The sequence below is a fragment of the Uranotaenia lowii genome, chromosome 3 (genome assembly GCF_029784155.1).
Source record: "Uranotaenia lowii strain MFRU-FL chromosome 3, ASM2978415v1, whole genome shotgun sequence".
Classification (NCBI taxonomy): Eukaryota; Metazoa; Arthropoda; class Insecta; order Diptera; family Culicidae; genus Uranotaenia; species Uranotaenia lowii.
The window spans coordinates 343,842,553-343,863,928 of record NC_073693.1 but is presented as its reverse complement, the minus strand read 5'-3'; the positions used below and the strand labels follow the sequence as shown (position 1 = coordinate 343,863,928).

At 36.4% G+C, this 21,376-nt stretch overlaps 2 protein-coding genes across 3 annotated transcripts in view; both read left to right on the top strand.

Moving 5' to 3' along the window:
- Positions 1 to 21,376, top strand: part of LOC129750772 (titin homolog) — a 161,784-nt gene that overhangs the window by 5,986 nt on the left and 134,422 nt on the right. The window lies entirely within an intron of this gene.
- On the top strand, positions 11,021 to 12,288 carry LOC129750779 (serine protease 28-like). The gene is made up of 2 exons (XM_055745822.1): positions 11,021 to 11,834; positions 11,903 to 12,288. Exons 1-2 carry the CDS (start codon positions 11,177 to 11,179, stop codon positions 12,127 to 12,129), a joined length of 885 nt encoding a protein of 294 aa, XP_055601797.1. The 5' UTR covers positions 11,021 to 11,176; the 3' UTR covers positions 12,130 to 12,288.

Sequence of the window (21,376 nt, the reverse complement as noted above, 5' to 3'; positions counted from 1 at the left end):
TGTTGGAATCCTTCCTTCCTTTTTAGGCTTCCAAAAAAACTTTCATAATTATTTTTATAAATGTTTCTCAATAATTTCGTTTTGGAGGCAAACGTGCAAATTTTTAAAAACTCAATTCGTTTTTTTTATTTGCAAAATAAAGTGAATAAATACGGATAAGATCCAGACATTTTTCAATGAAATCCGGGCAACCGGGCCGGGCAGGACTGTTCCCAAATTATTAAGTATCCGGGCAAACCCGGATAAAACCGGGTAATTTGGCAACCTTATTTTAGGAGTGGGGGCTGCCATACAAAATCTGCATAATACTTTTGCACTACTGAAACGGTCCCATATAAAACTCATAGGTAAAACTATAAAACTCATGCATTTTTAATGTGACATTGAAAAAATAAAACACTCAGGTAAGATGTGTTTTGAAAAGATGATGGGTGACGTTTTTTATTTTCAAGACGATGGGCTTGCATACAAAATCAGCATAAAATTCGATGCATCTAGAACTGTTTTTAATTGATTTTCAATTATCAAAGTTTGGACAAAAAAAAAAACGATTAATTGTACTAAGTAAGATAAACAAAAAAAAAAAGATTTTGGTACTTTTATTTATTTTGGACTTTTTGAGTTCGTATAGAGTTCGAAAAAAAAAGTTCCATGCGGGCAAATGTTTTCAATTCTCTCGAGTTCATTTTACTCAGCGAAATGTGAACTTTGAATTCTACTTTTGAAGTCAATTTGTGCCTTTTGATTACTTGGGAATCCAGTCAAAATCTGGCCAAAATTCAAGTAACATAAAAAAACTCGAGGGAAAATGGAAGAAAAATTGAAAAAAAAGTTTTAGAAAAAAAATCAACAGCTTCAAAATTGTATTGCAGAGTTTCAAAAACATTTCGATGTTTACCTAATTGAAGAGAAAACAAAAAAAAAAATGAATTGTAAGTAAAATATGAAAAAATTCTGACACTCTTGGAGTCAGTCTAGCTGGTATTCATATCAAAGTCAAAAAAAATACTAATTAGAAAATTTGAAACCAAAATTTAACAAAGTCAAGTTCTTTTCATAAGTTTAAATACACACAGCAAATATTATCTCCGCTAGACTTCCAAACAAATTCCGAAAGATGAAAAAAAACTCTACAATTTTAACCCCTATTCTATATTTCAATTCTCAATTAACTTCTCGGATCACGTCTTTGGTTTAAATTACGTCTGTGATTTTAAAAATGTAGAATCAGATTTCAGAGAGTCTTAATTGGTCTTTGATTACATTTTAAATGACAAATTGCATATTAAACATACATATAAAACTAAAATCTATTGAGTCTAATCAATAAACTAAAATTAATCGGAATGAGAATTTACTTTTGAAATTCAAATGTTGATTTCAGGTCAAATTTCAATATCAATATTTATATTTAAAATTAGATTTAAAAATAAGAGAATAGACGTCATCGAAACTTTCAAAGAAAGATAATTCCGAATCCAAGACAGATTTGAAGACTCAGAAGCACAGACATCTTTTTAAAAGCACATAGTATGAATATCCGAAACAACAAACTTGAAAGAGTTGTTGTTTTCCATCAGAATTTCAGAAGACAAAAATCGACAATAAGGAAAGTGACTACTGAATTCAAAAGTGGGAAATTAAAAGTTAGAAGTCAAATAAATAAAACCAAAAACCAGATTTGAGAAACCAGCATTCAGAAGCTGTAAATTAGTAGTCGAAAACAAATGTAAGATTAAAATCTGAAGAAATAAAAATCATTAACAATAACAAAAATAAGGTATTTCCTTGTATGCCTTTGGTTGATCGTGTTGAGTCATCTTAGTAGAAAGAAGTAAATCCAAAGGTTTCCGACCACAGATTTATGCCTTCCGAGAAGACTTATGGTCTGGGCAGCCTCCAAATTCGATTTCTTGGGAAACCTTCAAAAATAGTCGTAAGGATTGTAAAAAACAAAAATTTGTTAAAATTGTTAGAAATGTCGAAATGTTCAAATTGTTAAATTATCAACATGGCCAAAATTATTAGAAGTGTATGAAAAAGTCAATTCATAAAACACACTGAAAAAATCAGTAGCAAAAATCAAACTTCAGTAGTCAGAAGTCAAAAATAAGACTTCGGAATTCGGAAAGCAAAAGTCAGAAATCATAAATCAGAAGTCAGTAGTTGGAAGTTGGGAGTCAAAATTTAGGATAAACAAAAAGTCGAAAGTTATATTGAGGAATGCCAAAAGTGTTTCATCAGATATTAAAATTTGGAGGTTAAAAGTCACAAATGTTTTCCGCGAACGGAATGAATCATCTACACAGAAAGGTTCAAATTCTAAGATTCATTAGCCTTCCAGGAAGACTCACGGCCACAGCAGCCCCCGGGTGGGATCGAAAGGGTTCAATTTCTTCAGAAATCTTTGATATTTTCCCACGGTTTGATCTAAACCTGTATCAAATTTATGATGTGGATCCGGTCAAACGTTGTTCATCGTAATTCATTCATGCAGTTTATATTTTCGACTTCCATCTTTCTCTTGCTAGTCTCGGACTTCAACTTTCTGACTAGACTTTTTTTTATTGACTATTGATTTCCGATTTCGATTTGTGGCTTCTGATTTCCGATGACTAAGTTTTGATTATTAACTGCTTCTGATTCAATAAATCAAACTTCTGTGTGACTTTCGTAATTGTTTTCTCTCTCCTTCTCTTCCAACTATCAATTGGAAATAAACAGCGAATGAACAATAATTCAAAGAATGAACTCAATTCATAAGCCTAATGAACCCTCATGATTGGATTAACTCGCCCAAGTCGAAATCGTTCATCGACAAAGCTGAAGCAAACAAGTTTTTTTTCTGTTTCATTCTGCCAATTCTCTCGTTCAATGCAGATAGGCCCACCAACAAATATGAATAAAATCGAAACGAGCTGTGTTTGTAAATTGTCCAATAGCAACAGCAGCAAAGCGATTGTTGTTGTTGGTTGGATGTTGAACGTGCTTTTGAATGGATTTCTGCTTCGTTGATTGTTGTTGGTTGGCTGGCTGGCTGCTACAGGTTCTTGGTTCGACTTTGTGTGACGATATTCGAGCAGAGTCAGCTGATTCATTGATGATTTATTAGAGACAATGCTGGAACTGAATTTTGAACTGTCTGAGACATGTTCCTGGTTCCTGATTCAAATTTTAGTGTGAACGTTTTTTGTTTTAACCTCATCCAACCATTGAATTTATTATATGTTAATTATAAGTTTTTTTTTTCAAAAATCGATTTCCAACCTCGAACTTCCGAGCTTTAAATTCATTCTATAGACATCTGACCGCCGACCTCTTAATGTCGAATTCTGAATTCGAATTCACTTATTTCCGACCTCAGATTTGTGACTTTTGGCTTCCGACAACTGATAGTTCACTTTTGAGAAACTTTTAGTCGACTTCCGATAGTTGACCGCCAGCTTTTGAAAGTCGATTTCAGATAGTCGACTTTTAACAGACGAATTTTGAGTTCTGAACAAAAACTCATAATATTTTTTTCGTTTTTGATTTAGAACTTTAACAACACGACTTTTGACTTTTAGTTTCTAACTACTTAGGAACACAGCAAAGTTTCGAAATACGACATCTGACAGTCGTTTTCTGGGGAGAAGCCTTTGGCAAAAGACTTCTGTCGACTATGTCTCAGTCAATCGATTTTTGACATAGTTGGCTGTCGACTCCGAATAGTTGGCTGTCTATAGTCGACTTCTCACAGTCGACATATTACAGTCGACTTCATACAGACGACTTTTGACAGAGGTCTTTCGATTAATGATTTTTCACTTCTGACCTCTAAGAGCATTTAACTGTCTGATTTCTGGCTTTTGACATTGAGTTTTTTACTTCTGACTTCTGACTGACCTTCTGACATCTGATGACTGATGATAGATAACGATAGATGATTTGTTTTTTCTGACCTTAAAAATCATCCGACTTTCAAACTCTGACTTTTGACATTTAACTCCCAATTTCTGGCTTATGAGATGACATAATTTCTGATTTCTAATATCGGATTTCTAAGCCCTGGATTTCTAAAAACTGTCTTACCTAACATACCAAACATACCAGACTGCTGGTTCTTGACTTCTAACATTTTATTTTAAAAAGACAGGTTCTGGAAATCATCTTCAGAAAGTCAAAAAACAGGCGACTTTTGATTTTTGATATCAAATTTAATCATTTTTGTTCATTTTTTCGTTTCAATCGTTTAATTTTTATGTTGGACTTCTGACAATACTACAGACGACTTTTTCTGGTCGATTTCTTGAAAATGTATTCTTACAGTCGACTTCTGATGTTCGACTCTTGACAGTTGACTTCTGACAGTCAACATTTGATGATCGATAGTTCTCTTTTGAGGATCGACACTTAGCAGCTTGCAACTTTTGGCTTCTGATGGTCCACTTTTGCCAGTCGACATCTTGCGGTTAGTTCCGGATAAGCGATATGATAATAAATTTGAAGATTTTTTACTTGTTTAAATCTTTCAATTTCGACATCTGGCAGTTGACTTCTTACAGTCCACTTCTGACGGTGGACTATTGACAGTCGACTTGTGAAGGTCGTTTTCCAACAGTCGACCTTTTATGATCAATAATTACCTCCCAATGATCGACATTTGACAGTGAACTTCTAACAGTCGACTTCTGATTGTCGAAATTTGATAACCAATATTCGATTCAGACAACTAACAATCAACTTTCAACAGACGACATTTTACTGTCGATATCCTTCGAAAGATCGCAAGGCGAAAACCAACTCTCAGAAGACGATGTTAGAAGTCAACTTTCAGAAGGCGACTATTGAAAGTTGATAATCAGAAATCAATAAACAGAAGTCGGCTATCAAAAGTCGACTTTTGGCAGCTGACTTTTTACAGTCGACTTCCGATGGTGGACTTTTGATGGTCGATGCCCAACAGTCGACATTTCATGATCGATAATTAACTTTTGATGATCGACACTTGCCCGTTAATTTCTGACAGCCGACTTCTGACAGCCGACTTTTGACAGTCAACTTTCAACGGTCGATTTTATAAACTGTTGACTTCTGATATTCGACTTCTGACGATCGATTTCTGATTGTCAAAATTTGATAATAATCAATAGTTGAATTCTGATAATCGATTACTGACAATCTTCTTTCAACAGTCGACTTTTTACTGTCGACTTCTGGAAGGGCACTTCCGATGGCCACCTTCGAAAAAGCGGGAAGGCGAAAATCAACTGTCAAAAGACGATTAAGTCTTTTGTTAGAGTAAGATTAAGTTAAGTCAACTTTCAGAATTCGACTGTTGAAAGTTCATAATCAGACATCAATAAGCAGAAGTCGGCTATCAAAAGTCGACATCTGGCAGTTGACTTTTTACAGTCAACCTCTGATGGTGGACTTTTAACAGTCGGCTTTTGATGGTCGATTCGAACAGTCGAGATTTTATGATCTGAATCTTCTGATGATCGACACTTGGCAGTCAACCTCTGACAGTCGATATCTGACAGTCAACTTCCAACAGTCGGTTTCATAAACTTGTGACTTCTAATAGCGGTCTTCTGATGATCGATTTCTAGTTGTCAAAATTTTGTAGCAATCAATAGTGGACTTCTGACAATCGTCTACTAACAATCAACTTTCAACAGTCGACTTTTAACTGTCGACATCAGGAAATCCAACTGTCAGAAGACGATATTGGAAGCCAACTTTCAGAAGTCGACTGTTGAAAGTTGATATTCAGAAATCAATCAACGGAAGTCGGATATAAAAAATCGACTTCTGGCAGCTGACTTCTTACAGTCGATTCCTGATGGTGGACTTTTAACAGTCGACTTTCGATGATCGATTTCCAACAGTCGAGATTTTATGTTCGATAATTACCTTCTGATGATCGACAGTTGGCAGTTAACTTCTGACAGTCGACTTCCGATTGTCAACTTCCAACAGTCGGTTTCATAAACTAATGACTTCTCATATTCGACTTCTGATATTCGACTTCTGATATTCGACTTCTGACGATCGATTTCTGATTGACGAAATTTGATAATCAATAGTCGACTTCTGACAATCGACTACTAACAATCAACTTTCAAAAATCCACTTTTTACTGTCGACTTCTGGAAGCTGACTTCTAATAGTAACCTTTAGAAAAAAAAATGAAAAGACGAAAACCAACTGTCAACAGAGATGTTAAAATCGCGAGTCTACATACTCGCACTTTGCCCTTCTTTGCAGAACGATTTTATTTCGTTAAGCTCAATCTGCAATGATGCTATCTAAAGTTCAACTCGGAAAGCATCAGGAAGTAAGCTTCGGGTAAACTCGGCAGGAGTAAACAGCAATCGGGGGAAACATCAGCGAAGCAAACGAACAGTTCTGCGAATTAAAGAAAAAATCGTTTTCGTTCGGCAGCCGAACACATCAATCGGACAACGCATGGGGGCGTGGCTAAAAGTGATAGATACAAGGGAACGGGAAACGAGCGAGAGAAGGGTGCGAGGAATGTAAACTCGGTCCGTCGGGCAACGATCGCTCGTGAGCATTCGTGTACGGTAAGCTTCGTTCCAGGGTTGCCAACTATTTTTTAGAAAAGTCTGGAAGATTTTTAAAAAATGTCTGGAAATTTCTGCAAATGTCTGGACACCTAAGTTTTGAAGGTGGCGACCTTTTTTTTGGTCCCCAGATCTCAATGTTACAATAGTATTTTTCTGTCACTATATCAGTCACATGCTCTCAGTTTAACATACATCCAATTTAACATACATCCTCAAAGCATTTGCCAAGGTTTCGAACCCTTATTGAATTCATAGTTCATAGGTTCTACTAATCATTTCCTCAGGGTGGCCACTCGAAATCCATTTTGGATTTCCCGCATTTTTCCCGACTTTTTCCCGCATGTTAACATGAAATTCCCGATTTTGTAAAACAGGAAACAAAACAAAAATCCACCTACCTAGACCTAGATTTCTAAGATTTGCCTTTGTTTTTAAATTTTTTTTCAAAAATCGTCCTGAATTGCCCGACCATAAACGGGTGATGGAAAGTATGGTATTTTTATGTAAGTTAAAAATCATCGTTCTTTGAAACTACTATTCTGAAGATATTTTGCTCAAATCCGACCTTCATATTATTCAATATCAAATAAGCAATTTCAAATTGCTTAGCACCTGCTTTGACATGTTTTGTTCCAGATTTCACAAGATCCAAATATCTTTGGTAACCAAAGCCCTAGCAGCGACAAGTCATCTAATGTCCTTTCAATTCTTTGAGACATTTTGAATATCAGAGAAACCCCTACCTGAAAAAGACCTCGTAATACATCATATGGTAATATCATCTGATTGGAAATGATCGATTCAAAACATGAGGGGTATTACAATGGAACAAATATAAGGAAAATGAAATAATCGCTCTTGGTTTTATAATTGAAAATTCTCTGGAGTATTCGACCGAATATTCGTTTGGTCGAAAAGTTTAAAAGGTCAATATTCGGTATTTGGCCGTTGGCCGAGTACAAATTTTGTCGTCCATCATACTTCCTCTCTATGAGCGTCGGATAGAAGCTTCAATTGTTTCGCCTCCTCGGCCGCCTCTCGCTTCCGATTTGCAATAGTTTCTATAACAGATTGTTTTCCTTTTTTTTGTTTTAATAGGACTCGACATCTCTCGAGTGAGTATAACGAGCATACTGGATTATCGATTTCGTTACGGTTATTCCCGTTGTTCAATGAAGCAAGTTAAAACTAGTCAAAACCGATCCAACACGGTAGGAGGATCCATTTCGACCTGGTAGAAATCGGTCGAAGCCAATCGGAAAGAGATTGATGATCAACTGTGAATCAATTTTTAATTGTTTCGCCTTTTTCGTTCAAACTTCATTGAACAGACTTTCACCGAGCCAAAAATTCCAGACTTTTCGGGAGAAATTTCCGGCTTTTTCCTGCATTTTTCCCGGTGGATTCCAAATCCCGTCTTTTTCCCGCATTTCCCGAATGGGTGGCCACCCTGTTTCCTGCCATATTACACCCTGACAAAATTGAATTTTCATAGAATCTTAGAACAATTTATGTCCACAAAAGTCTGGAATTGTCTGGAAGAAATGCCAAAAGTCTGGAAGTCTGGAAACCTAAAAAAATGTCTGGCAAAAGTCCAAAAAGTCTGGAAGATCCAGACAAAATCTGGAAGGTTGACATCACTGCTTCGTTCTGTTGTTTCATTGGTGTGATTTTATTCCTGCGAGGAGGGGAAAACATCAACTCGGAACTGTTCTCTTCGTTTTGTGTGCAATCACGTCATGATTGGAACGAAGATAAAATCAATCTGCACACAACAAGTTAAACTCGGAAAAAATCAGCCGAATGATTCTTTCCGAGGCGAGTTTAAACACCGCTGACTGTCAAAAGACGATGTTAGAAGTCAACCTTCAGAAGGCGTCTGTTGAAATTTGACAATAAGCAGAAGTCGGCTATCAAAAGTCGACATCTGGCAGTTAACTTTTTACAGTCGATCTCTGATGGTGGATTTTTAACAGTCGGCTTTTGATGGTCGATTCCAACAGTCGAAATTTTATGCTCGATATTAACCTTCTGAGGATCGACAGTTGACAGTTAATCTCTAACAGTCGATATCTGACAGTCAACTTCCAACAGTCGGTTTCATAAACTAATGACTTCTAACAGCAGTCTTCTGATGATAGATTTCTAGTAGTCAAAATTCGGTAATAATCAATAGTGGACTTCTGACAATCGTCTACTAACAATCAACTTTCAACAGTCGAAGTCAACTTTTAGAAGTCGACTGTTAGTTGATAATCAGAAATCAATAAGCAGAAATCGGCTGTCAAAAGTAGACTATCAAAAGTCGAATGTAAAAAATCTACCTATATAGTTAGAAGTCGACTGTTGAAAGTTTCGGAAGGAAGCGGAAGACGAAAACCAACTTTCAGAAGACGAAGTTAGAAGTCAACTTTCAGATAATCAGAAATCAATAAACAGAAGTCGGCTATCTAAAGTCGGCTTCTGGCTGCTGACTTCTTATAATCGACTTCTGATGGCGGCCTTTCGATGATCGATTTCCAACAGTCGAGATTTTATGTTCGATAATTACTTTCTGATGATCGACAGTTGGCAGTTAACTTCTGACATCGACCTCTGACAGTCAACTTCCAACAGTCGGTTTCATAAACTAATGACTTCTGATATTCGACTCCTGACGATCGATTTCTGATTACCAAAATTTGATAATCAACAGTCGATTTCTGACAATCGATTACTAACAATAAACTTTCAAAAATACACTTTTTACTGTCGACTTCTGGAAGCGGACTTCTAATAGTAACCTGTAGAAAAAACGCGAAAACGAAAACCAACTGTTAAAAGACGATGTCAGAAGTCAACCTTCAGAAGGCGACTGTTGAAAGTTGACAATAAGCAGGAGTCGGCTGTCAAAAGATGACTTCTGGCAGTTGACTTTTTACAGTCGACTTCTGATGGTCGATTCCAACAGTCGAGATTTATGCTCGATATTAACCTTTTGATGATCGACACTTGGCAGCCAATCTCTGACAGTCGATATCTGACAGTCAACTTCCAACAGTCGGTTTCATAAACTAATGACTTCTAACAGCGGTCTTCTGATGATAGATTTCTAGTTGTCTAAATTTGGTATTAATCAATAGTGGACTTCTGATTCTGACAATTGATTACTAACAATCAACTTTCAACAGTCGAAGTCAACTTTCAGAAGTCGACTGTTATCAACTAACAGAAATAAATAAGCAGAAATCGGCTGTCAAAAGTAGACTATCAAAAGTCGAATGTAAAAAATCGACCTATATATTTAGAAGTCGACTGTTGAAAGTTTTGCATTTCTGACGGCCAATTTGAACCAGGCTTTATTTGTGGTAGGATCTTAAACTCAGGACAATTTGGATATATTATTGGCAGTCAACTTTTGACAGTCGACTACTAACAATTGTGTTTTTTTGACAATAAACTTTCAACTTTTGATAGTTGACTTCTAACAGTCGTGTTCTAACATCAAGCTAATGCTCAACTTCTGTTTTTTTTTTCAACTATAGACTTTTGGTAGGAACTTCAGACAGTCGACTTCTGGCAATCAACTTCACACAGCCGGCTTCTAACTGTTGACTACTGACACTTCTGAAGGCGAAGGTCAGAAGTCAAAAGTCGTCTATTGAAAGTCGGCTGTCAGAAGTCGTCTGTTAGTAGTTAACGTTTGGCAGTCATCTGGCGTACGTCGATCATCAGAGGTCAATAGCAAGAAGTCGACTGTTGGAAGATGACCGACATAATTCTATTGTCAGAAGTCGGTTGTCATAAATCGACTGTTAAAAAGTTGACCGTCAAAAGTAAACCTTCAAAAACCGACTTTTGGCGATCGACTTCTGAGAATCGATCGATTTCTGACATTCGACTTCTGACAGTTGACTGTCAGTGTCAATAGCCGACTACTAAAAGTAGTTTATCAATGGTCAACTTCTTACTTCTGATTTTGTCTTCTTCAAAATTATGCACGTGACGCCCTCCGAAATTGGTAAATGCGCTCATCCGAGTCCATCGTCTACCCGGAAATCGGTCTAAATTTATGACCTCGCTCAATCATCCCCGGGCAGAGAGCGTTGGGTCGGTTTCTCAACTCAAGCGAAGTCGTAACCTAATTCAGCCTCAATTGTCACTTGCGGGGTGCATCATTTACCAATTCAGGGTGCCGTCGTCGGTCGTAAATTGGACCTTGAATTCAAGTGTTTGTTGTGTACCAGAAGATGATCCGGGAACTACTCGGCTCAATTGAGTTGGCTGGTTAGTATTTTTAGAGCGGCAGAATCTAATCTCCAGTTTTCTTGGATGCGAAATCGTTTCGCACACCCGAGTCTTCGTTCCGTCCCGTGTAGATTAGGTAATTGGAACAAATTGAGCTAAATCACTCACGGAATGATGAGTAGTGTGCCTAAGTGATGATCTGGGACCGATTCGAGGTTGTCTGGTTATGGTTGTCCTAGGGGAAGGTTCCGAGTCTCGTGTCCGCATTGATATGGGATCTCGGTTCTATAAAAGCTTGGCAAATCTGGTGGGTCGAGTTTAGTGCTTGGGGTGTCGTTCTTAAGTAGATTGGCTTAGTCGATTTCGAGATTCGTAGCGCGATGGATGGGAAGATGTTGGTGGTAGCGATTTTTGTTCTTGTGGAAATGGGGCTTAGTTTAGGGGCTGCAGCCAGTGGTCAGTGCGTGTGTGGAATTCGGCAATCTAGGAACGATTCAGTGGTACCGGGGGAGCAAATTGAACCTGGCGAGTGGCCCTGGCAGGTGGGAATCTACTGGTGGCAAGGCTCGAAACTTAATCCCCCTAGTCGGATTTGCGAAGGTGTTCTGATGAACGGTGAAGGATGGGTTCTCACGTCTGCCAATTGTTTGAAAGATACCCACGGGAATGTTCTGAAGACAGCCGGAATGGTTGGCCATGTGGGACTGGTGGCATTGCAGCAGAACACTGAAGGATCCCGGAGGTTTGGTGTTGGCAATGTGAAGATCAATGACGAGTTAGATTTGGCCTTGGTCCGACTGAAGGTCGAAGACGATGAAGAGTGGGAAGGAATGCCGATATGCTTCACTTATGAGATGGAAGAATGGGATCTACTTTATGGTAGATATGTTTACGTACTTCAACAAAGCCATCGACATCGCTTGGGAGGATTCGAGATCGTGAAGCTGCAGCTGGAAAAAGAAGTGATCTGTCACGGACTTACGTTGACAGTTAAGGCGAAGGCCATTTCCGATAACAACATCAAGCTCAAAACTAGAGGTGAATGTTCAGGGACTCTTTCACATCATAATACTACCTTATAAACCACTAACTCATTCCTCAACCAGGTACCCACTATCGGGACTCGGCCCGTGGAACCCCCCTCTACATCTACAAACCGGAAGGCTGGAGTTTATTGGGGATCTCCAACAAGGTTCAACCCTCTCTTCCTGGAAAACTCTGCCAACCGGGAGACTACGAATCCTTCCTCAGCTTCAGCGTCGATCAGGTTCACGAATGGATCGCATCCGAATTGGACGAAGGCTTCAACAGTGTGGAAACTTCGACGGAATAGTAGTTAGTGTTAATTCCACGCGGTGTCAAATTGAGCCAAACGAAGGAGCAAAAAAAGGTTCGCTGGCCTCTTTCCAGCCCGGTGATTTACAGTCATTTCGTTAAGCCAAAAAAGCAAAACCAACATCAACAACAGCACAAATAAATAAACCTTTACAATAAAACAAAAGAAACCATATTTTTCGACTGGAGTTTTTTCTTCGAATTTCCTCCGTTCGTCACAGCCTTTAGAGACAATAAAACAAACAGCGAAATGTGCTTCTTCTACCGATCTTCAGCCAGCTCGAAGTGTCAAGGAATCGACAATCAGACACAGGAAAAAAAAGAGCAGCAAAAACAACCATCAACAATCGTCTTGGTCCGTTTGCTCGTTTCGAGTTGTTCCGGGGCTCTGGGGCCCGAAAAAAAAATTCCTCCTATTCGAGAAAATTGGCGCCATCCGGTGGATCGGTCTTTAACGAGTCACCCATCGCAGGCAATCAGTCAGTCACTCATGAATCACCTCCGGATGGACGGAAATGCAAATTCTGGCCGTCTTTTTTTATTTCCTAGCTTTTCGGGGCTCTCGTCTCCCATTTGTCCAACTAGGTTGTGTCGAAGTGTGTCGCAGAAATAGAAAAAGAAAAACTGGATAATTGAACTGGGTTGGTACTGACCTCTCTCTCTCTTTTGAGTAAGAGGAATTTTAGGTTGATGGGTACCGAATACTTGAAGGCTATGCTTCTTTTAGCATAAGGCAGGTATGGACTGTGGTAACTAGGCTTGATTTGAGATGTTCTACTTTCTTTACTTGGAATTACTTTATTGGTCAATTTGGGTAAGCCTAGTTCATCACGAAAGAAGGTAAATTAGCTGAGGTTCATCTGTATTCATCACATTGACAACTTGACAAAACAGAGTGAAAAATAAACACGTACTTATGTACGTATTTCTGCATCATAGATGTAAAAATTAACCTTCTATTGTATGAGTTAAGTTCAAATAAACAATTGTAAAGTATTTGTTTTGGATATTTTTTCTACACGCGCGCATTTTTATTCTAAACGGAATGAAGGCACACTGAACATTATATTTTACTCAGTAAAAAAGTCCACCTACAAGGCGACCGTAAAAAAAATGTGCGAATGTTCTTTGACAAAACGACTTAAAACTTCTGAAACTCAAATCAAACTCTTTCGACTTCTTATTCCAACCTTCCAATATAGTTCATAACGCCTGTAGCGTGACTGCCAAAACTGATCTCAATGCAACTGAAACTTATTCCAGCTGCTACCGGGTTGTGCTGAATTAAACTATACCTTCTAATGAGCTTGGGCTGATGAATCATCATGGGCATACAAATGAGGCCCACCTACGTAGACAATCGAAATTATGCTACTGAACTGACGGTTTATAAGGCAACGATGCGCCGCCGCGCCGTCAACTTATTTACCAGAGCACAAATATTTACCATTTTGCATCGGCAGTGAAGCGGTAGCTTACCTGCTTGCTATTTTAGGTCGCTGAAGTTTTCGTGAAGATGTGCCTCTCTGTGTGTCTGACTGGGAGATAAATCGCTTCCTCAAAGTTGGGCACAATACTGCGCTTTGGCAGAAATGACTTAGGTTAGGGTACAATGACGCAAAAACTATCTTATTCCTACTCAACAGTAAACTTAAGAGGAATTTTGTGAAAATATAAATCCATAAAGAGTTTCAACTACCGTAAGTCACAGACATAAATATCGAATCAACAAGTGATTCGGTCTGCCGAAGGCGGAGATTTCCCTCCCTGAAAGGTAAATGATAAACATTTGAACATGTGCCTCGGATTCGTTTTTGTTTGTCATATTGCTCTAAGGCTAATAAAAACGCCAAAGCATTACATTGCTGCTGGCAAGTGCCATTTGGCTGGCGTCGATTATTTTGCGCCAAAAGGCAGCGAACCAAAACGATGGCATATTATTCGCAATGTTGGGTGTACTTTTAATAAGTAACTCTCCCCTTCGCTGTTGGTAGTTGTAATTTGTTTGGAGTAAATCTGTAGTAACAACTCGTACATCTCAGTACATTTTAGCCCAGATTTGCTGGTAAAGTGACTCAGGTCGGTGTTGGGGACGTTATGCTACATGGCCCACCCATTGATGGGTAGGTGTTGTGTTTCTTTGAACGAACTAGCTAAATTGCTCAATGATCATCAGAGGATTATAACATTGCATTGTGTTTTAGCTTATGAGTCATCCAAATCAATTGCTTAGCGCTGAATTTTATGACTAATTCAAGCTGTTCCAGGAATTGATAAAATCAAATATTTGTTCAATGAGCGCAGGTTACTCATTGATAAATTTATAAACTCCTAATACTCATACAGATGCCAAACTTATTTTATTTTCTCTTAATACCAGACTAAATTTAAAACTCAATAAAAAGAAAAAACCAGACTAGAATAGCGTTATCACATCAAAATATGATTGTTTTTCTTCACATGAACAACAAAATATGCTAACTGCTTTTGGAAATACCTTGTTGATTTATGTTTCAACTTTTTTTTTCGTTTCAGGTGCGTGTTCTTCAGAGTTGTCGAACAATTCTGCGAGTCCAAAGTATGTATTAAACATAAATCTCTTAAATCAATTTCTATCTGTAAAACATTTAGAGATTTAATTGAGGAAGAAATGAAAAAAATTACAAAAATTACCAAAATGACAAAAAAGACAAAAGGACGAAAATGACAAAAATCACAAAAACGGCAAAAAAGACAAAAATGGCAAAAATGACTGAATTGACAAAAATGACAAAAAATACAAAAATGAAAAAAATGACAAAAATGACAATAATGACAATAATGACAAAAATGACAAAAATGACAAAAATGACAAAAATGACAAAAATGACAAAAATGACAAAAATGACAAAAATGACAAAAATGACAAAAATGACAAAAAAGACAAAAGGACGAAAATGACAAAAATCACAAAAACGGCAAAAATGACAAAAATGGCAAAAATGACTGAATTGACAAAAATGACAAAAAATACAAAAATGACAAAAATGACAAAAATGATAAAAATTACAAAAATTACAAAAGGACGAAAATGACAAAAATCACAAAAACGGCAAAAATGACAAAAATGGCAAAAATGACTGAATTGACAAAAATGACAAAAAATACAAAAATGACAAAAATGACAAAAATGACAAAAATGATAAAAATGACAAAAATGACAAAAATGACAAAAGTGACAAAAATGACAAAAATTACAAAAATGACAAAAATTACAAAAATTACAAAAAAGACAAAAGGACGAAAATGACAAAAATCACAAAAACGGCAAAAATGACAAAAATGGCAAAAATGACTGAATTGACAAAAATGACAAAAAATACAAAAATGACAATAATGACAAAAATGACAAAAATGACAAAAATGACAAAAATGATAAAAATGACAAAAATGAAAAAAAATGACAAAAATGACAAAAATGACAAAAATGACAAAAATGACAAAAATGACAAAAATGACAAAAATGACAAAAATGACAAAAATGACAAAAATGACAAAAATGACAAAAATGACAAAAATGACAAAAATGACAAAAATGACAAAAATGACAAAAATGACAAAAATGACAAAAGGACGAAAATGACAAAAATGACAAAAATGACAAAAATGGCAAAAATGACTGGATTGACAAAAATGACAAAAATGACAAAAATCACAAAAACGGCAAAAAAGAAAAAAATGACAAAAATGACAAAAATGACGAAAATGACAAAAATTACAAAAAATAAAAAGTTACAAAAATGACAAAAATGACAAAAATGACAAAAATGACAAAAATGACATGAATGACAAAAATGACAAAAATGACAAAATTGACAAAATTGACAAAATTGACAAAATTAACAAAAAATAAAAAGTTACAAAAATGACAAAAATGACAAAAATGACAAAAATGACAAAAATGACAAAAATGACAAAAATGACAAAAATGACAAAAATGGCAAAAATGACTGAATTGACTGAATTGACAAAAATGACAAAAAATACAAAAATGACAATAATGACAAAAATGACAAAAATGACAAAAATGGTAAAAATGACAAAAATGACAAAAATGAAAAAAATGACAAAAATGACAAAAATGACAAAAATGACAAAAATGACAAAAATGACAAAAATGACAAAAATGACAAAAATGACAAAAATGACAAAAATGACAAAAATGACAAAAATGACAAAAATGACAAAAATGACAAAAATGACAAAAATGACACAAATGACAAAATGACAAAAATGACAAAAGGACGAAAATGACAAAAATGACAAAAATGGCAAAAATGACTGGATTGACAAAAATGACAAAAATCACAAAAACGGCAAAAATGAAAAAAATGACAAAAATGACAAAAATGACGAAAATGACAAAAATTACAAAAAATAAAAAGTTACAAAAATGACAAAAATGACAAAAATGACAAAAATGACAAAAATGACAAAAATGACAAAAATGACAAAAATGACAAAAATGACAAAAATGACAAAAATGACATGAATGACAAAAATGACAAAAATGACAAAAATTACAAAAATAACAAAAAATAAAAAGTTACAAAAATGACAAAAATGACAAAAATGACAAAAGTGACAAAAATGACAAAAATGACAAAAATGACAAAAATGACAAAAATGACAAAAATGACAAAAATGACAAAATTGACAAAAATGACAAAAATGACAAAAATGACAAAAATGACAAAAATGACAAGAATGACAAAAATGACAAAAATGACAAAAATGACAAAAATGACAAAAATGACAAAAATGACAAAAATGACAAAAATGACAAAAATGACAAAAATAGTACAAATGACAAAAATGAAAAAAATTACAGAAGTGACAAAAATGACAGAAGTGACAAAAATGAAAAAACTGACAAAAATGACAAAACAAAAGAAAAACATTCAAAAAAAAAAAAAAAAAACGAAAGAAATTTACATGTTATAAAAAAATTACAAAGTGAACAAGAATTCAAAAAAACACAAATATTACGAAAATTTTAAAAATTAAATAAAAAATTTAAATTTGTTAGAATGACCAAAGTCACAAAATGAGGAGATTGACAAAAATGACACAAATTACAAAACTGACAAAAATGACAAAAATAAAAAAAAGAGAACGAAAATGGCAAAAATCACAAAAAAAGAAAAAAATCACAAAAAAGGTAAAAATAATACAAAAATAAAAAAAAAAATTGCGTAGTGAACAACATAAATATGAAACAAAATACAGAAAATACAAAAATGACAGAATTGACAATTAATACAGAAATTTTAAAAACTTAAAAAAAATCAAAATTTGAAAATGACAAAAAATGAAGAAATAAACAAATATTAAAATAATGACATTAATGGCAAATTTTGATTTCTGTCAAAAATGACAAAAATTACTAAATTGAATTGAATTTCATACGACGTTATTTAGTTCCATAGGATGATAAATTCTTCCCTCTCCTTTCTGCAAAGCGAAAGGTTTTATAACAATCTTTAAAACATATGTCGTACCAAACACCTTCCCATGCCAAATTTGATTCCAATTGCTTGATTAATTTTTAAGTTTTGGCAACAAAATTGTATCTCCCACCATCGTATTCGTTGGAAGAATGTTGGTGCTTCAAATAAATCTAGAACCATTTATCGTGCCCTAATTTCTTTGATAAGTTTTCGAGTTATGCAAAGAACTCGCTTCCTATATCCCAGCAAAAAGGAGGGGTTTCAAATAATTATATAACTATTTCCCGTATCACATGCTCCCATATAAAATTTGGTTCCATTTTATTTATTTATTTATTTGGAGTCTTTGACCGTGAAGTCATACAGACTTAAAGTCTTAAAATTAAAAATTAACCTAAGTAACATACAATGTATCATTTTAAAATTAAGTTAAATCACGGATCGAACGTTTAAACATCGAATTTGATACGTTAAAGTCGAACAGGTGAGAAACTTCGTTGAAAGCATGACAGCATCGATGTAGTGGATGATTTTGGCCAAAACTCGTTCTGCTTCTTGGTAGCCAGAGAAAATTTTGATTGCGTAGTTGTCGAGCTGGAGCGTGCAAATTGAGAGAATGCAGCAGTTGCGGGCAATCAATAACGTTTGTTAAGATGTCGCACACGAAGATCCGTTGCAAGTACGTCCTCCTATTACTCAAAGACGTCAGTGACAGAAGACCACATCTCTCGGAATAAGGTGGTAAACGTACAGAATCTCGCCAGGGCAATCTTCGTAGTGCATAGCGCAGAAATTTTTTCTGGACCCTCTCTATCCTTTCGATGTGAACGGATTGGTACGGTGCCCAAACAGGTGCAGCATATTCCAGTACACTTCGTATTAACGAGCAGAATACTGTTTTAAGAGCATAGGGGTCTTCAAAACTCAGTGTATTTCGGCGAAGAAATCCGAATAAGGCAAACGCTTTTGCTGTGGTTGTCGAGATATGCTGTGCGAACGAGAGCTTTTGATCGAAAGTAACTCCGAGATCTTTTATCGTTGAAACTCTTTCTAAGGGGGAGTCCCTGAGCGAGTATTCGTATACAATTGATGCTCTAGTCCTGAAAAAACTTATGCATTTACACTTTCTGACATTCACTTCCATCCCATGCGTATCACACCATAATAATAATTTGTTAATATCTTCCTGAAGCGCAATGCAGTCCATTATCGAGTCAATGACTCTGTAAATTTTTAGGTCATCGGCGTACAGTAGTTTAGTCGAGTTGAGGTAGGTAGCTATGTCGTTTATGAAAAGCACAAAGATAAGCGGCCCTAGGTGACTACCTTGAGGAACACCGGATGGCATGTCGAATTCTGTAGAGTGTGTTCCTCGGATGTTTACGTAACCTTGGCGTTTTACCAGGTAGGAATGCAGCCATTTTATTATCCATGAAGGAAAACCGTAGCGTTCGAGCTTTGTTGTTGCTATGCTGTGTTGTACTTTGTCGAAAGCCTTAGCAAAATCGATATATATTGAATCAACTTGCATTTTTTTATTTGTTGCGGTGTGCAATTCATTTACATAGCACATCAGATTTGTCAGCGTTGATTTTTTCTTTACAAATCCGTGCTGGTATTCGGTGAGTATTGGTTTAGCTGCTGAATATAGCCTTTCGTATATCAGAGACTCGAGGACTTTGGAAAAGCAGCACAATATTGATATGGGCCGGTAGTTCTCTACACGGTGAGAGTTTCCAGATTTAAGGATTGGAGATACTCAAGCAGTTTTCCAGTGGCTGGGAAAAGCACATTCAGAAATCGATCTGTTGAAAATTATACGTAGCGGTACGGCAAGAGATGCTGCGATTTTTGATACTAACGACGATGGAATCCCATCAGGACCGGGCCCTTTCGACGGATCGAGCTTACTCAGAGCAATAAACACCTCCTCAATAGTGAAATCAGGCTGTGGCAGCCTAATGTTGTAGGTAGGCAAAGATTCGAAGTAGGCGTCGTCACAGTTTAAGGTTTGCGGACTATACACACTGCTGAAAAATTCGGCAAACAAATCAGCTGACTCTCTAGCAGTTCCCGATGTGCGTTCCTGGAATGTGACAGATGAAGGAACAATGTTTGTGAGGCGGCGGCTATTGATATACTTCCAAAAAGTAGAGGGATCTTGCTTTATACCACGTTCAATATTCTGAATGTATCGCTCAAAGGTGGAATTGCGCAGAGCCGCATAATCGTTCTCTAGTCTCAATAGAAGTGCTTTATTAGTATCCGTTTTGCTTCGGAAGTAGCGTTTGCGAGCTTTTCGGACCAAATTGCGGTTTGTTCGCAGTTCGGAGTTCCACCAGGGAAGTTTATAGGGCTTGCGGTGGGTGGATCGTTTTTGGGGCGTGTGCTCGCGTAATACGCTCCAAAGCTGACTGTAGAAGGCAGATACCGCATCATCGACATTCAGATCTTCAAAAGCTGATTGCCAATCTGTCTCGTCTAATAATTCAGCAACCATTTCGATGTTGCAGTGCGGGAAGTCTAAATTTTGTCGGAGAGGGCTACCCGTGTCCATAGGCTCATCGGAACTGTACTCAAGGAGTAAAATTGATGGATGATGATGACGGTCAGTGTTTAAAATTGCTTTTGGTGGGTGCACGAGTTCAGCTTGGTCGGGTCTGTTTACAAAAATGAGGTCAAGAACTCTGCCGTTAACGTTTACGAGGGAACACATCTGTGATAACCCGGAAGCTATTGTCGATTCAATCACAGCGAGCTCCTGTTCTGTGGAAGCATTCACTGGCAAAAATCCATTAGCATCCTCGTCGTAGCTCCAATGCAAATTCGGTAGATTGTAATCCCCAGCTACAACAACGAAGTCTTGATAGGCTGCAGTATTCAGGATATAGTCAAGAGCGGACATGTGCGATGCATACAAAGAAGTTTCGCTATTGGGCCTGAAGTAGACACAAAACAAGTATACAGAACGATGTTGAAGCTTTATACGCACAATAACTTGTTCGAGGCTGTCGCAATCAGGTGCTGTTACGGATACCGCATCGATGCCGTGTCGGACCGCGATCAATACAATACATACACATACACATACAATACATTTGATTGATTAGTTTTCATGTTATGCCACTTAGAATAACAATCCGATCATTTGCTGTCAAATTTTGCCACCTATCGTCGCTATTGTAAACTTTGCAAAATTTGACAAAAAAAAAAAATACCTGTAGGAAAAATTTACCTGTTTGGTATGATTGTATCCTCCAAATTGCTTATTTTTCCTTGAAAGTTTGCAACTGGGATCAGGGACGGGATTATGTCATAGTCATGAGCCGAAAATTGCGACTAGTGACCCATTTTTTTCCTCACTTGTCGTTAGTTTAGGATTTTTTCGAAATGAAAGCATGCTATGAATGATTATTTTGGTAAAGAAAGATTTTTCCATTATGTCATTGATCAATGAGATCTCCAATATTTCAGTCATGACATGATGGTTAAAACTGGTCATGACATAGATTACCAGTGCAATTATTGGCTGCTTCGTTTGCCAAGCTTATTTTCAATATGCTGTAGTATGACAAACGCTAACTAGGAATAGTATTTAAAAAAATGAAAATAGAGATAAGTGTTTGCTGCGCCTTTTTTAAAGATTCCATTTGGTTCCCAAATTTCATTCGTTGCTCTTCTCATACGTGACATTTATTTACCTCACGTGAATATGAATGGTATTTTCATTCACATGATAAGAATATTTCTGTCATG

Bases quoted from the DNA above. Each gene is read 5' to 3' on its own strand.
- LOC129750779 (XM_055745822.1), top strand. From the start codon at position 11,177: ATGGATGGGAAGATGTTGGTGGTAGCGATTTTTGTTCTTGTGGAAATG. The intron at 11,835-11,902 runs GTGAATGTTCAG...TTCCTCAACCAG, and splicing joins CATCAAGCTCAAAACTAGAG to GTACCCACTATCGGGACTCG.